The 16666-nt window shown below is 38.9% G+C and overlaps 1 protein-coding gene across 3 annotated transcripts in view; it reads left to right on the top strand.

Annotated features, from left to right (window-relative positions):
- Positions 1 to 16666, top strand: part of TUNAR (TCL1 upstream neural differentiation-associated RNA) — a 157502-nt gene that overhangs the window by 128024 nt on the left and 12812 nt on the right. The window contains exon 3 of one of the 3 annotated variants that reach the window (XM_064423471.1): positions 577 to 871. The exons of 1 other annotated variant lie outside the window; for it this stretch is intronic. In XM_064423471.1, coding sequence (XP_064279541.1) covers positions 833 to 871 — 39 coding nt within the window. In that variant the 5' untranslated portion in view covers positions 577 to 832. Of the gene's footprint in view, positions 1 to 87; positions 872 to 16666 lie in introns of those variants that run through there. One more of the 3 variants, XM_064423472.1, reaches the window with a different exon arrangement.

The following is a 16666-nucleotide window of genomic DNA, read 5'->3' as shown; positions in this document are numbered from 1 at the left end:
CCTGACACCCATTTGGTCCCACCCCATCTTCTCCAAACACTCTGTTAGCCACTGTTCTTTTTCCCTTTCTCCTTCCCTAGGGTATTTAATGTGTGCGTCCCCAAATTCTTCAGGCAAAGTACCTCGTTGCTCAAGAAGCCTCCTGCTTCAAGGCTTTTGCTTTTAGAGTCTGATTTGTATTTTTTTATTATTTTCAGATTTTCTTCAACACTTTGAAATTCTAATATTCATGTTCTTTGGGAAGGGGAAGGGATAGGTGGTTTTTGTCAGATGGTTTTAAAGATGCCTGAGGATGAAAAGGGGTTTTTGGTAGTATACAGTTGAGCAGCAGCAATGAAAATGCATCATGTGTAAATTGGGAAAGTTTTTGCCTCTTCCTTTGTTACAAATGATCAGCACTGCATATATGAGACCAAAGAGATAGTACTGATTGTTGTGAAACACCTAGATAATAGAGTAAATGAGGGGGTGTTGCAGGATTTTTATATCTTGTCCTTTTCAGTGTAGTAATTTCAGGGCTTTGGTAAGGTATTATTTTCTTCTTTTCTTTCTTTCTTTCTTTGATTTTCTTTGGAGTCCCTCTGATGACACCGTGAATCTGGGAATGAAGAACTTCTTAGAGCTGATTGGAAATGGCATTGCGGAGCTGAAACTTAACTGGAGGAAATACATCTCCTGAAGAAGAAAATATAATGCACTGTAAGGATCTGTCTTCTGGTGAAAAATTCAAGCCTAGAGAAAACTTGTCCGCTTTGTTAGGAAGAATGGGTTGGACAATTTTCTTCAGTTCCAAAGGATATCTGAATGCCATGCTGAGCTTAATCTCTGCAGCATGCTCTGTGCTTCTCATCTCTTCCTGATGCACTGCATGGTAAGGCCTTTTTCCTTTATTTTAATAATAAATATCTCATGTGGTGAGAGGTATAAAAAATAGCAATAGTGAAATGAAAATTGAAAAAAATGTAGAAATGTAACAAAAGAATGTTTGCTTGCATGGTTGTTTTCAGGAGCAAGTGTCCTGATTACTGCAGCAGCTTTGTAAGATCATTTCTGTCTTTCTCCCTTGCTTTGTGACAGTGTGTATGTGTGTGTGTGTGTGTGTTTGTGCACACCTGTGCTGTCATTTGCACTTGGACTGGAACATCTGCAGCTGCACTGTACATATTTCCATGCTAAAGAGGATGTTTAGGAATTCGCTTTGACATTTCTCTTTTTCCCTCCCTCCATTCCCCTCCTTCTGCCTCCTCCTTCTCTTGCTCTGTCTGTTTCTCTGGGGTGATGGTTCTATACCTTCCCCGCACCTCAGTCATGCACTGACCACTAGAAGGCAAAAATGGGAAGTAAAAGAAATCCTATATCAATGCAAGAATGAGTAATATTATTTTAGTAAATGAAAGTAACAGAAAGGTTTTGAATGTCTGCAGTACTGGCAGGTACAAAGGATTTATTCTATTTTGTTTCCATGGGAAACAACCACCAAGTGCAGACTTGGATGCTGTGTTTTAGAAACAGTGGGAGACAGATCCTCTTACACATGTCAGAAAGCTGAAAATGTGAATTATTATCCAGGTCATAAAAGAAACAAATCCCGTATGGGATGTTCTCACATCAAATAACTTTTGCTGTGTATTAGAGGAGTGCTGAGAATTATTAGAAATACCTTCAGTGGGCATTGCCAGATATTTTTTGTTAATAGCTGTAATGTGGTTTTGTCTTCCTGGGTGAAGGGTGCTAGGGGAGTGCAAGGAGATGTAACTACCTGACTTACAAATACTTAGGGTCGTTGTCAAGAAATTGCCTGGCAATCAGGTATTGCACAATTAATAAACTGGGATGGAAGAGCAGTTTTATTTTCCAGGAAGACTGGTTTATTTGGGTCTCTGTTTTAGAAATTAGGGTAGAACTAAAAGGTGATATAGCGGTGATGTGAAACATATATTTTCTTATGCATTCTGGTTGATCACCGAGTTTGGAAAGTTGAGTGGTTCTTGAGTAAACTGTGGTAAGGCCCTGCCTCCACTCTGAGGACAACCCCTTGGAAATCTGACTGCTTTTGATGGGACTGCAAAAAGATCAGGAGCAGGTTTGTGTGGCAGCTGTTGTGGACTGTGCAGCCGGGTATGGAGAGGACAGGTTCCTGGCAGCAGGTTTTCAGGATGGGAAGGATAAATAAAGCCAAATCACAAAAGCCAGGCCACAGCAGGACTCATGAACAAGAATCAGAGCTTAAATACAATTCAAAAGATGTAATTTTGTCATAGTTTCCAATAAATCTCCTCCTTGTATGATGGAGGACTCCATAAGACAGTTTTTAAAGAAAGAATGGTAATGCAGCTTCTTCAAATCATTGCAGCAGGAGGACGCACAGATGAAAAAACACATTGTAGTGTGACAATATTTCAACAGGGTTCAGCAGAATCAGCCTTGACTTTAGGAGTAAAGGTTCAAATCACATATACTTGTGCATTGAAGCAGAAATTTTCTGTATTTTGCTATCTAAAATGTGTGACTAGTGTAAGAACCAATAAGCAAAACTAAGGAAGAACACAACCCACAACTGTCATCTTCCCTGTCAGAAAGAATCTCTTACTTGCAGAACTCATCCCCTCAACTCTCTGTGTGAACAAGGACTGCATCCTAAATTCAAGTTGACCATTGCAAACCTCTCCTTACATCAGCAGCTCTATTTCAACCAGGGGAACAACTTGCATGAATGTTTTTGTTAACCCCAGCTGGAAGCTAAACACTGCAGGACTGCTTGCTCACTTCCCCCTGGTGGGACAGGAGAGAGAACCAGAAAAGTACAAGTGAGAAAACTCCTGGGTGAGACAAAGTCTGTTTAGTAGGTAAAGGCCACACACATTCAAGCAAAACAAAACAAGGAATTCATGCGCCACTTCCCTTGGTTCAGTCATCTCTGGGAGACCCAGGCTCCATTGTGTGTAATGGCTACTTGGGAAGACAAATGCCATAATTTTGAACATTCCTTCTCCCCTTTTCCTTTGTCTTTCCCCTGTTTTATATGCTGTTTTACGTGTTTTATGACACCATATAGTACAGAATATCCCTTGGGTCAGTTGGGGCCATGTTTACGAGCTGTGTTCCCTCCCAGTTCCTTGTGCAGCCCCAGCCCAATCTCTGGTGGGGTGAGATGAGAGGCACCAAAGGCCTTGGCACTGTGGAAGCTCTGCTCAGCAAGAGATAAAACATCTCTATATTGTGAGTATGCTTCTAGCACCAAACACAGCCTCTTACTAATTACTAGAAAGAAAACTACCTCTCTTCCAGCTAAACCCAGCACATTATTCCTTATTCTACACCATTTACATCATGCTCAGCTATCACACTATCCAATACATCCTCATTAATCAACCCCCCTTCCCATCTTTATATATAACACGCAGATATCACTGCCTTAGTCTATGGACCACCCTTGTAAAATATCCAGAAACGTCCACAAAATCTCTGTTGAGTTCATTTAGTCCATGACTTTGGGCTCCATCTCTTACTGTGGTCACTCAGAATGGGAGAGGTCAAAACTAGCACAGTGAGTAAGAACTACTCATGTGGATAAATTCTAAAAGGTTTTGTAAGACCAGCCTCTCTGGTTGTCATGGCAGCAGATTTATTAGGTTTCAGGCATAATTTGGATTTTCCCTCTAAACAAAATAATTTTTCTTTTTACCTATGCAAATCTTTTGCCTTGTAATTAGAGCAAGAAAAATAGGTTAATTACATTTTTAAAGATCATGCAACTGTATAGATACATTGTTAGAGAAAAACTATCAGAGTATGCAAAAATTTACCTTTATTAGTGGTCTCCAAAATGAAGTAAAGTGTATTCTTATTGGAAACATTCATTGCCTTATTATTTTTCTGACAATATTAACATTGCTACTGGGTATTGTCAGTTCTTCCAGGAACCCATCCTGGGTTCATTTGAAACATCACTGATATTACAAAATACTCTCTATTATTAGGTTCAAAGATACTTACCCAGCTTTTTACTACATTAAATATGTTCATTTTTTAGTTAATGCATGATGTTCAGCTCTTTAGTTGATCCAGGAACATTTATCTTTACAGTGTAGAAACATAATATGAAATCATAATTATAGTAAACTTCCTAAAGAATATAGATATATATTGAAATAGGGACGATAAAATCATCTGGGTTTCATTTCTCTGTGCAATTTTGCGTGCTTATAAATGTCTATATTATTAGGATATATATTGCATAACAAGCAATATTTAATTAATTATTATTTGTAAAGAACAGTTCTGTTTTACATAGGATTTTTTTCCACAAGGTTATGCATTATGGTAGGAAGAAAAATATTTTAAAAACAAGCATAGCAGCTTAATATGTACTCAGTACACTAATGCAGTAATGGATTCATTTGTTTATTTTATCCCTGTAATATACATTGTAAAAATAGTGGGCTCTTTTCTAAAGAGTGTGTATTTTGAGAGAGAAGGGTTTACATGATACAGGGTGTTCATTTTCTTTAGCATACATTACTGCCCATGATTTGCTGTGACTTAAGACACTTCAGTGGCATTTTAAATAATTTTAAAACTTGCACAACAGCTGCATTTGGCTTTCTCTGTCAATTCTAAAGCAAGTACAATTAGTAATTTCCTTTTCTTTTAAGATGTTTAGAATAAAGGTTCGATGCTGAGAACACCTGTATTTCATTTCAGTCCGTTGAACTATTTCTTTAGAAAAATAGTATGAATTAAACCTTGAACCATCTGCATTGTCAGGGAAGTTATACTGAGCAGTGGAAATATTTTCCACACCTGCAGCAACTATTTCCAGTCAAGAAAAATATGGCACATAAGCAGTACCTCTATTCCTGAATGCCTTGAGCTGTCTTGGTTTAAGATCCAGCAGAAACCTGATTTTTGAAAGGCCTGCAAAAAACCCAAAACAAATTCCAAATGAAACTTAAAGTTTTGTAGTTTAAATGTAAATGTCCATAGAAAGAATATTTTTTGGTCAAGTAATTTCTATAGATCAACATCTGTGTTTTATATAAACCAGGATCAAAAATTGAATTTTTTTTAAAAATGAGTTCTAAAAATCAATATGTTGGGAAATACTGATGTCAACATGACACAATATTTCATTTTGACATTTTTAATCAGACTATCATTTGTTACAAGAAATTGTGCTGATATTTATTTATCTGTTTTTCCCAGTGAAGTTTTGCAACATCGGTTTGTTTTTTCTTTTAACAGGAAAGTGTTATTGTTGTGATTTTTTTCACTAGATCTTTTATACCTGTCCCAATATTTATTGTCTCTCACAAGTCATTCCTTTAACTAGAAGCTTTCTGAAGGGTCATCTTTAGCACTCATATTGCCTAGCCCCATATTACTGACATGAGCAGCAGTTCTCACGAGGCCTATGGTAGAACATAAGCTCTGGTGGCAATTCCCTCCTTTAATTCTTGTGTCTTCAAAAAAAGCAGGCCTCTATTTTTCTCTGTTTTACAGATATCAGAAGTAGTGCTTTTTACTACAAAAGCCTTCAAGAGGCCTTCAAAAGGCATGCAGGAAAAGTAGAATTAATCTAGTATTAATATCCTTATTAAATAGATAAGGAAGGGAGCAACAAAGAAACTGCCCAAAGCTATACTGGCAAGGGAAGAGTTCGGAATTGAACCCAAATGTCCTTATTCTCAGTTCATCACTGTCCCTGCAAGGTTGGTCTTCATTTTGTTCATTTCTTTGCTTAATGGCTTATATTTGGACTTTTAAGTTAATATTAGCTGAAGTATCAAATGTGAAAGGGAATTACTGATGCATACTTCCTTTCCAGTCTGACACAGTTGTCCTAAAAATTCTTTTTTCTCTCCTGAGCCATTCTGTTTGAATGTAACCATTAATTATGTAATTGCTTTGCTACACAGGGGAAGTGGATCCTATATTAAACAGAAAGTTACTAAATATAGATATCCTAAACCTGCCATACAGGTTCTGGGGGATGTACATGTGTACCTGTTTATGCTGTCAGGTTTAGGGACAGGGACAGCTGTGGGGCTATGCAATGGTTTTGAAGGTTTTTGATAAATTAATCAAATTTCAACACAGAAAAAAAATCCAGTTAAAAAGACTGTGGATGTCTAGAATCCACACAGGTCATTATTAATCCAGCACTTGTGGGAAAAAGATGTGAAAGAGAGAATATGATACCTAAGAGTGATTATTATTATTATTATTATTATTATTAACCCTGGTATGCCTCCTCTGTCCAAGGTAATCTTTCAGTTTTGTATCCTCTTTATGAGAAATGAAAAGATGGTTTGCATGGAAAGAACTCAGTTGCTAAAATTATATCTAAAGTTGGGGGAGAAATAATCTGACTTGTCATCTTAATACAAACTCAGAAAAATTTTCTACATGTCAAGAAGGAAAAATAGCTTTTTGCAAATATGCCAGAGTTTTGGAATGAGTTCTGCAGAAGAATATCCCAGAAATCTGCTTCACATCAGTCTATTTGTGCAGCTCCAGGTGTTAAATGCCTCTGGATGCTGACAAGTACAAGACTTGCCCAATTACCAAGTGACATATTAATGTAGAAGAATATGAAAGTCTGATTAAAAACAGTACTTTACTGGAAATCTCATCTCACTTTGGTTTTATTCCTGCAAAATCTTAAGAAGAGAATGTAAAATGGACCTTACTGCACCAAGTATAATCTTTTATTTTTTTCTGACATAAACTTTTTACAGGTTTATAATGGAAAAATGTTGGAAAGGAATGCTTTTGTCAATATGTACTCCACAGTAGTAAGGAATTACATAACTCGCTTCAAAATAATGTTCTCCAGTGCACACAGCTCAGCAGCCAGGAGGATCACCTGCACTCTAATTTCATCCACAGTGATGGTGCAGGGGGTCATCTTCAGCCTACCTCAGCCTTCCATACTAAACTAGACTTAATGTTACCTGTAAATATCATAAAAGAAGTTCTGAAAGTCTTTTCTAGCTAAGCTGGCAAATTTTGCCATGGAACCTAGGATATTAGAGTACATAAAGGTATTTAAGTTCAAGCACATGCAAGTGCTTAAGAACTTAACATATCACATTTATTTTTTAAGCCAGAGGCAGTAAGGTATTCAAATACTTTTGAGGATCTGACCATGGGGTTTGTAATATTTGTTTATTTTCCACAACATTAGGAGTCAGGAAAGTAAATCTAATTATTGTAGTTGGGTAATTACTGACATTTGACAGGCAAAGTGGTTTTTATTTGGCTGAGAAATATTGGAGAGCAACTGAAGTCCATCAACATAAATAATGGAAAATAAATAATTAATTTCATTCATTGTAAGAGCCTCAGAGGATATTAATGCAATCCATATTTTTAACTTCTGAATTCTGAAAATTTGTGATTTTGCATTTTATGCATATGTCTTTAGATACTGAAAAGCAACACTTTCTCCTCCATGTGAAACAGTGATAGATTTGATGAGAAAAATTAGGACTTTATTGGGACACATCCCAAAACTTCTCAATACTGTCTGCAAAGTGCACTTTTACTGAACTGTGTTAAGAATACCAGAAATTTTCCTTTAAGACAATCCTAATATTTGAAAACAAAACCATGTAACTTTTTGAATGGTAAATCTCATGACAAGGCTGTCTAAGACCTGTGTGTTGAAATTCCTTTCTTTACTTTGGATTTAAAAAAACATTGGGTAAAAGGTTTTGTGTTCAGGTGTTCACAGTAAGTGTAACTTTTCACTGAATACAGAAGCACTACAAAATACTTTGCAGAGGAAGTAGGATTTCAGAAAGGCTTTTAAAGAATTCTTGAAAGTGGCTCTTAATGATGACCACAATGGGCCTTAGGATAGTATTGTTTCTGTGCTGCTGAACACAGTACTTGTCCTCTGTATGTATTAATGAAATCTAGAGAACAAACCTTTCTATAAGGAAGATTTTCAGTCATGTCATACCCATTTGGTTTGGGGTCCTGTGACCTCATTCCATAGCAAATGGAAAGTTGCACCAAAATGCTCTGAAGCCTGGCACAGCTGGATGAGTTCTGAAAACACTGCTGTGGAAATGTATGGCAATCTACACTGTACCTGCTCCTCTGGTGCCATTCTGAGGTGTTGTTGGCTCAGCATAAAGGTGGTAACCTTTGCATCTTTGACATTACCTAATGCCAGCATGTTTTAATGTCTCATTTCACTGGGGCCACCCTGACTGAGTAACGTGATGTACCTCATTGCATGGTTTTAGTACATGAGCACTTCAGAGGGGATTGAGGAAGGGCTGGTCTATTACTTCTGTTCCTAATTGTTATGCCACAAATTCTGCCTCTCTTCGTGTGCTTTCAAAAGGAATTTTAAGGGATCACTGTTGTCTTTCAGGTTAGTTGATGGCCCCACCCTGAAAACCATGCAATGGATGTTTAGTGCTGAAGGGTCCTGAGTATCTGCTCCATTCCTCACTGAATTTTAGTAAGCTAGTAAAAAACCACAAATCACATCTAATGTTTCAAAAGGGGAGATAGATCAAAAGCATCACTAAAAAAAACCCAAAATGACCATAAGCAATGTGTAATGGTACAGAGAGAATCCTACAATGGTTTTGCTGAATCTATCTCCAAATCCATTTCTGACCTCTCATCTGGCTTTACTGTCAGGAACACTCAAGTTCCTTACCTCACAAACTCTTCCAACATACAGCACCTCACATGGAGGTGCAGCATCTCCCTGCAGAAGTCAAGTTGCGTGTGAAGAGAGAAACAGCCTTTCTGAATCCCTCCAGGTCAAGCATGTGAATAGCACAGTGTGAATACGATGCAAACAGACAGGATCAATAAGCAATTTCCTTCATAAAACAGAGACCTTCAGTTAAAATCAGTTAAAAATTTTTGCCAAGTTACAGCACATGAATTACTGTATATCTAAAGAATCTGGCATCCTCTCCTCCTTGCCCACATGTCTCTAGCAGATGTTTGTACAGATTCATCTTGCCTTGTTGTTTTTTGTGTTTATTCCAGTCCATGTGGACATACATAGTTAAACCCCACGACAGTGCATCTGGGTACATCCATGCATTGCACGTGGATATAAACCAGGATTCTCATCCCTTCAGTCTCATCCCTTCCACATGTCTCTCCTGTGAGGGGTCACACCTGTGGGATCTCACCAGGGACCTGATCTCCCAGTCCCCTGTGGCTTACAGACAGCCCCCAGCCCTCAGTAATACTGCTAAGACCAGATTCCTCAGCTGCATAAATGATGTGTGCACAAATCACATCTCTCATGCAATTAAAAAGCCAGCCAGCATGGCCTCATGGGCCATGGCTATGTGCTACTTTGTCTCTATGTGCTCTGTCAGTATGATCTTGTGGGCCATATCCATCACAGACCCTCCCTGCTCCTCAATGCAAAGCCCAAGCTCTGTGCTCAGAATTCAGTTTTCACTCATATGATGACTACTACTCTGTTATAAAACGATCCCATTGAAATGAGCTGAGATGCTTTGGGTAGCTGTTTGGGTAGGGAAATCACAACCAGGTAGGACTCTTCCACTTCAGCTGCTTGCTTTGCTTTAGGCTTTGGGTGTGAAACACAGTACTTTGCACATGAACACGTCCGTGTCCTCAGTGCTGGGGTGAGAGCTGCCATCCTACTTGTGATTGTCACAGCTGCTGTGAATTGAACAGGAGCCAGGATAGAGCACTTAAGAAAGTCCCACAGCCCCAGTTCCCACAAACACAAGAGGTTGGGCCAAAGCTGCTATCTGCTTCACACTTCTTTTTCTCTTGGTCTGGAGGTATAAAGTCCCATCCTCTTTGATTTTACAAGATGTAAAGATGCTGATCCTCCTGGAAATCAGGTTACCATCACTGTGGGAGACAGCTTCCAGATCTGTTTGTCAGGACTACTGAACCTTGCTTGTGTGTCCCAAGGTGAGGATTAATCTGTTAATGTTTGTAAAAAGCTATGTAAATGATCTGTATCATGCTGACAGGTCAAGTACTGCATTGCTCACTGGCTGCTCTTCCTGACAGCTTAAGATACATGCCAAACAAAGCCTACTCTTTCAGACTGTGTTCGCTGATGTAGTTTGACTGGCTTAACCCTCTCAGGATTTGGACTTACTGCTGCTAGCCTACTGATTGGGTGATAAAGCACAAGTATGCAAAGCTGGTGCTTTTCACATAACCTAGAATTCAATACAGACATTGATTCATGCTCGCACAGGACCATGGGCTCAAAGAACACCTCTTGGATCTGTTACAGTACATGTGCAGTCCAGGTCCTGAAGGACAGTGGAAAGCAGTGAGCCAAGCAGAGCTCAGAGCTGTCCTTGGCTGTGGGCAGGAAGCAGCAGCAGAAGCTGCTTTTGTGAGCCACTGGCAGGATTTAGCCCTCCTGCACCTACCTGCAGGAGCTCAGAACAGCCGCAAGGCTCAGCAAAAGCTCACCTGAGAATGTGAATCCTACCAAGAAGAAGGTGTGCTTGAAATTTGGGAACCTTTTTGTTTTGTGCTTATCACATAGATTGCAGCTAATATCAGTTATTGAGATCAGGGTCTGACAGGGGTAGATATTAAAGAAATGATAAGCGAAACAGCCTCTTCTAGAGAATTAAATTCTAAGTGAATGCAATTCCCATAACTAATGCTGCAAGCACACAGAATGCCAAAAAGATAGTACCAAATTTCACTGTCTGCTTGACTACATACTTGGTCCCAGTTATTAGAATTACATGTGGAACTTTATGTTGATTTTTGGTATTAATGATTAATACTTTCATTTTCTTTAAAGCCTTTTGTGGAGAGGATCACTTGCAGAAGATGATCTTTACAGATGTCTCTGGGTCTAACTGTACTTTTCCTTGACTACCTAAGCTAGAAAGCCATGCTGCAGCATGATGCAGGGGCTGTTCTCATTATAAGCTGTTACTAAACAAGATTAGGATTGACAAAAGAATGGGAGTTTCTGTGAATCTTCATGGTTGCATGGTCTTCTTTCAGGTTACTGGAAGTGATAACTTACTAGTTGGCTCATTTTCAGGGACTAACACAGGGCTGTAGAGTCTATACATACTCTAGCAATTTGGGTGACCAGGTTACTAAAAAGTATATTTTTTTTCTCCCACTGTTGCTCATCTGGGCAACTTTTGATTTCAAAACCTAATCCAGTACCTGATGGTCAGTGAGAATTGTGCCACTGGTTTCTTCCACAGCTGGATCAAATCACTAACTTGTTTCATCTTCACCACTGGTGCAAGTTGCTGTGGTAGAAAATACAAATCTACCTTGGCTTTGCACTTTGTTTCTTTATCTGGAACTTTCCATTCCTTTCCTCTTTCAGATATTTATCTGCCACATACTTGGGGCTTCAGCAAATGTTCAGGGCATATCTCTGTGTTTCTGCACAATGCCTTTGCACACACATCTCCACTGGTATGTGAATTGCTGCTCCACAGCTGGGTATCTCCATGATTTAACACACCTCTTGTTTTGTTTCTCTCAAGCAGCCTGTTTGTCAGCTGCAAAACTCCATGAGAATAATTGATAATGAAAGGAACTGATTTCTTCTTTCTCCTTGTAAAATGATAGCACAACTCCATTTTAGGTCTTTGTTTACACTTGCACTAAGCAATGTGCATAAATATACCCAGCTGGCATTGATCTAGCTGGATTAAGCAGCAGGCAGGGGAGAGGTGGTAGGGCTTGGGCTTCAGAGTGCACCTCAAGGGGGTAGCAGGACTGTGGCTGTGGTTTCACGTAGCTATTCCTCAAGGGGGTCCAGGCCTTTTATTTTCTAGGAGACTTCTGTTCTCACCTGGCTAGGTGGCAGCTACCTCGGGCACAGCTGTGTGTGCAGCAGTCCTGTCACTGTAGCAGAGAATTAGCTGATGTCAATTATAAATGACTGCAAGCTGGAAAAGTTGGAACAGAATGAATTTATGAGCCTTGTTTAGGAAATTTCAAATATCTTGTTTACTGTGCTGTTAAAAAAAAGGTAAAATGTTAAAAAAACAATGAAGACCAATCATCTTCCTTTGATGTGATGCCTAGTGATATTCTAGTGTTTACAGTTTTGACAGCAAAATGACACAAGAAAAAATAATCAAATTTAGCATTTACAATAAGTCAGGAATGAGAAAACAGAAGGAAGACAGCAGAGATTTGTGCTAACAGAGGGATTATGGCATTCAAGAAAGAGCAATGTGCCATCTATATAGCACAGTCATTTTTGTAAATCCCTGTTTTCCTTCTTGGCAATTACCACCTGGCAACAGTGAGGAAGAGGCAGCCCATACACTGCTTTGACAAGATGGCAATCATGTTCTTTAATTAAATGTTTAGTAGCTCTGCACAGCATTGTCTCAGCAGCATATGACTGGGGAGAGAGCGCTAATATGAAGGGAGGGCAAAGACACAGTTTCTCAGAGCCAGAATTGTTCATGCTGACCACCTTCCCAACTGCAAAGGGTGTCCCTGTGTTCATGAAGGCACCCTTAGAACCCCAGAGGCCCTGACTCCTCAGTCCCCACTTGGTGCTCTGGTCACTCAAACATCCTTCCTGCGACAGGCAACAGCATCCACCAAAACTGTAATTGCAAGTGCAATGTAGAAGAGTTTGTTCTTAACTGGTTGTGCAGTGTACAGAAGGTGGCACGTGTTGGCTAAGCATGGTGTACGTGCAGTACAGAATTACCATGAGAAAGCTCTTCTGTTCTTAAATATTAGCAAATATCTGCATGTGGTTAAGTGCTGTGGATTTGTAAGTCATGCACATTTTCTCCTCAGTAATGTTTACTTTAGCCCCAGGGACACTGCAGAGTGTAGCTGTGACCAGAATGGATGACTTCATAGAGGAGGGAACTTACCCAGCCTCACTGACAGATTTTTATGAAGGGTTTCCCAAAGCCAGCCTGCAGCAGTGCATCACTACAGATATGCTTCTGACATTTGTAGTTCAAGAAGCAGCAGTACTAAAAGTAAAACACTGCCAGTAGTTTCCATTAAAAGCCTGATTCTTGGATTATTTTTGGGGGTTTCAGTGTAGCTATGAGCTGTATGACCCTAAGCTTTCTCTTGGAAGGACTCAACCAGCCTGCATCTGTCTTCCTTTCCACCCCTGCCAAACAGTGCTGCAAGCTCCAGAAAAGCAAGGGCTGGAGAAAGGAACCAGAATTGGGGAGCAACTGAAAGAAAGAGACACATGAACTCAAGGAAAAAGACTCAGGAGTCCTTTGAATGTTTACTTTCAGAAATAAGAAAAAAAAAATCTCCTTCCAAAAAAATTGACAAAGTTAATTTATTATCCATAAAATAGATTATCCTTTTGGAAAATTACCTGGAGTCTGTCTTATCCATGCAGAATAGATTGCCCAATATTCCTATGGCTTCTGCCATAGGTCCTAGTTTGATTACAGGCATGAAATGTAGGTAAGTGTAATTATGATACAGGCAGATTTATGTGTCCCCAGGCAGGTTTTAAAATAACAACAAGAGTATAAATATTGGATCTATGGAAATGAAATGTCCATTATTAAAATCAGTCCACAAGCTGGTACTGTGAAAAGCTTTCTTCTTCAATACTGCTGTCAGCCCCGCTGAGATTTTAAATTGGAGTTTGTCTAGTGTAACTCTCATGCTCTATTTAAAAAGCAAAGCCAGAAACATTAAACTTTTGTATCAGGTCTTTAAAGTACAGGAAAGCTAATATAATTGCTGCATTAATGTAAAGTTATGAGCTTTTAGGCTTCCCAGTTTTTGGCAAAGAAGAGTTGCGTCTCTTGATTCATGGAATAAGATATTTCCCAGTATAAATTTGCCATATTCTTTCTCTTCAGAAAAAATCTTCACCCCTTCCTCTCCTCTGGACCATTTGGCATGGCTGTGTGGTTTGTAACTGCCTGTGCTTCACTCCAGGGCTGGCGGCACTTCAGTCAGCAGTCACTATGCTGAGTTTCTGTGTGATTTCTGTGTGCTTGACATCTGGAGTTCTAAGGAAATGAGAAGGAGAGTTCAAATCTCAGAAAGGCTAACGGAGATGCAGAGCCAGGTCTGTGGTCTGGCTGAGGCAATGCCCATGCCAGACTCAACAGAAAAGTCACTGGGTGAAAAGAACTGTCTCCCTTTGGACCCATGGCATGCACAACATGCCTTCTGGTGTCAGCTTAAAAGAGAGTGGTTTAGAGAGTGATACAAAATCCTGGTGAGGAGCACAAGGGTTGGATATGCCAACTGTGTCAGTGAAGTTTGGCTGGACTGACAGGACAAGCAAAGTAGGTCTTAGTTTAAGTTCTTAAGCTAGACAGGTTTGTGTGAAAGCAATTAACCAATTGGGAATTCTTTGGAGAAAAATTACTTCAAACAGATAAATCTTTGGTAGGTTGTTTTTTATGTCAGGAGGAAATAGAGAGGAATTTTGTTTGTTTTTATGAGTTGTGTTAATTTATTTTCATTCAGCATTGGTATTAATTAACACTGGATTGACAAGACAATGTCATTATTAAGGCTTTATTAATAATCTTTAGCAAAGTAGTTAGTATATTAACAAAAAGAAACCTGCATATTTAATTTGGTGTCTTTTTGTGCCCCTCCTTGGAGTCTCTAGAGTCACAGATCAATTGCTAGTGTTTAGTGACCTTCTGCCCAAGAGTGTAGGGCCTATGGGTGGGCCTTTTTCTATGGCTGACACTTGTACAGTGCATAATCTAAGATGACACTGAACCTTTCAGCCTTATAGAAAAAATATTCTCAGCACAATGGATTGTTCTTGAATGTTTTCTGCAGTGTACTGTGTTACATGCCCAAACATTTTTTTTTTCATCTTGAGTGTATGTCCAACATTTCCTCTCTGCTCTTTTTGTTGCATGGGTTTGATTGTAGCCAACAGCAAAGGTCAAAAGACATTTTACTGTTTCTATTTCTATGTTTCTGTTAAGCTGAATTAAATTGTTGGTGCTGCAAAGTGACTTCTTAAAAAGCTTATGCTGCAATTCTTCAACCAGCATAAACTGAAGATGAGCTGCATCAGTTTAAACCACAGGGTGCAGAGACAGAATGTGGTCCAAAAAACAGGGTGCTGATCTGGAAACCAAGAAAAAGGGTTTGGTTCTCTGGAACAGTGGGCAGCTTCATGAATTTAGATAAAATTTTTCATCTTCCTCTGGCTCAGGTTTTCTGAATGGGTGGTAGAGTGACACTGTATTTTTAAAGCACTTTGCACATTCAATTTTTCAGTCATGTAGTCTTTTTTCTTTCACGTCTAACATTCATCAGTATGACTGCCTGATTAATCAACATTACAGATAGGTCTTAAAATCATAATATCTGGAAATGCTATGGTATCCTGGAATGGGTTAATTATGTTTACCAGTGTATGTGAGTATTCCTTAGAAGGTGCCATTTCTCTGTCCAGCTTTGGAGCAGCACTGACTTTTGTCCATCAAGAAGCCTTCCATTTCTTTCCTACATGGTGAAGAAAATCCAACCATTCTCTTAGACTACGAATTATTTTGATCAGCATTTTCAGGTTAACCTGAATTAATATTCAGTTCAGCCTTCAAACAGCCTTTGGAGAAGTTTGGCCGAAGTGGTTGGGTTTTTAAATCTTAGATTTTTTTCTATTTGTTAGAATTTCTTCAAATGTCATGAACTGAAAACATCTGAATATCTCTGCTATTATTAGTGTTCACTTCCCAGCTTTGTTTCCTGAGGAAAGTCCTTTTTCTCACCAGAGCTGAAGAACAGGGCTGCCATTTCCCATGGGTTTTAGATGGTCTGTGACCATAAGACTTTTATTCCACTATTATGGTCAGTTCTCCAAATCAGCTCATCCCAGCACTCCTTGATGCCACCTTAGAGCATGAAAGGGAAAGAAATGGATCAAAATATCCCTAGAGGATCACCTGACTTTAAAAATACAGGTAAAGCCAAATGGATACTTCACAAATGTGAGCAAAGTGTCCTAATGGAGAAAACATCAATCCTATATGCATGGTATGACAGAAGCTAGAATAAAACCCACATCTGTGTGAACATGCAGAACATCTTGGGCAACAATGCATAACACATAAACACTATGTTTTGAAAACAAAGTTTAAAGAAACATTATCCAATCTACTGTTTCCAGGAAAGTTGCTATTTATTTACTTATCACACCCGTTCAGTGGGACTCAGTGCTCTCCCTATGTGTTATAAGGCTTCTGGGACCTACACACAATCATTTCCAATGACCAGTTTTGCATAATTCAGATACTATGAATATTTTATTTATTGTTAGCAGCCTCTTTATTGCAAGCAATATTTTTTATGAATCCATTACATGTTTAAAAAAAATACAGGATTAAACTTGGCTCTCTGTTCTGGAGTCTTAAATCCCGATTAGATTTCTTTTTGGCAGTAATTTTACTCAAGGATTTGTGAACGGAGTATGACTTGGTGTCCATTGAAGAAAAATGTGGCAAAATATACATTCTTTTCTTGAAATCTTTGTGAAGAATCACCAATACGCTAGTGAATTCTCTAATACAAAAAGTCAGTGAAATTTGTGGCTATGTTCTTGGTCTTACTCACATTTTATATGGTCACTGTTTTGAATTACTAGCACTACATTAGAGTATGTCAAGATGCATCATATAAACAGATACAATTTACCATGACCTTG

Source organism: Passer domesticus, chromosome 6 (assembly GCF_036417665.1).
Source record: "Passer domesticus isolate bPasDom1 chromosome 6, bPasDom1.hap1, whole genome shotgun sequence".
Classification (NCBI taxonomy): Eukaryota; Metazoa; Chordata; class Aves; order Passeriformes; family Passeridae; genus Passer; species Passer domesticus.
The sequence above is the reverse complement of the archived record's forward strand: the minus strand, read 5'-3'. Positions and strand labels throughout refer to the sequence as shown.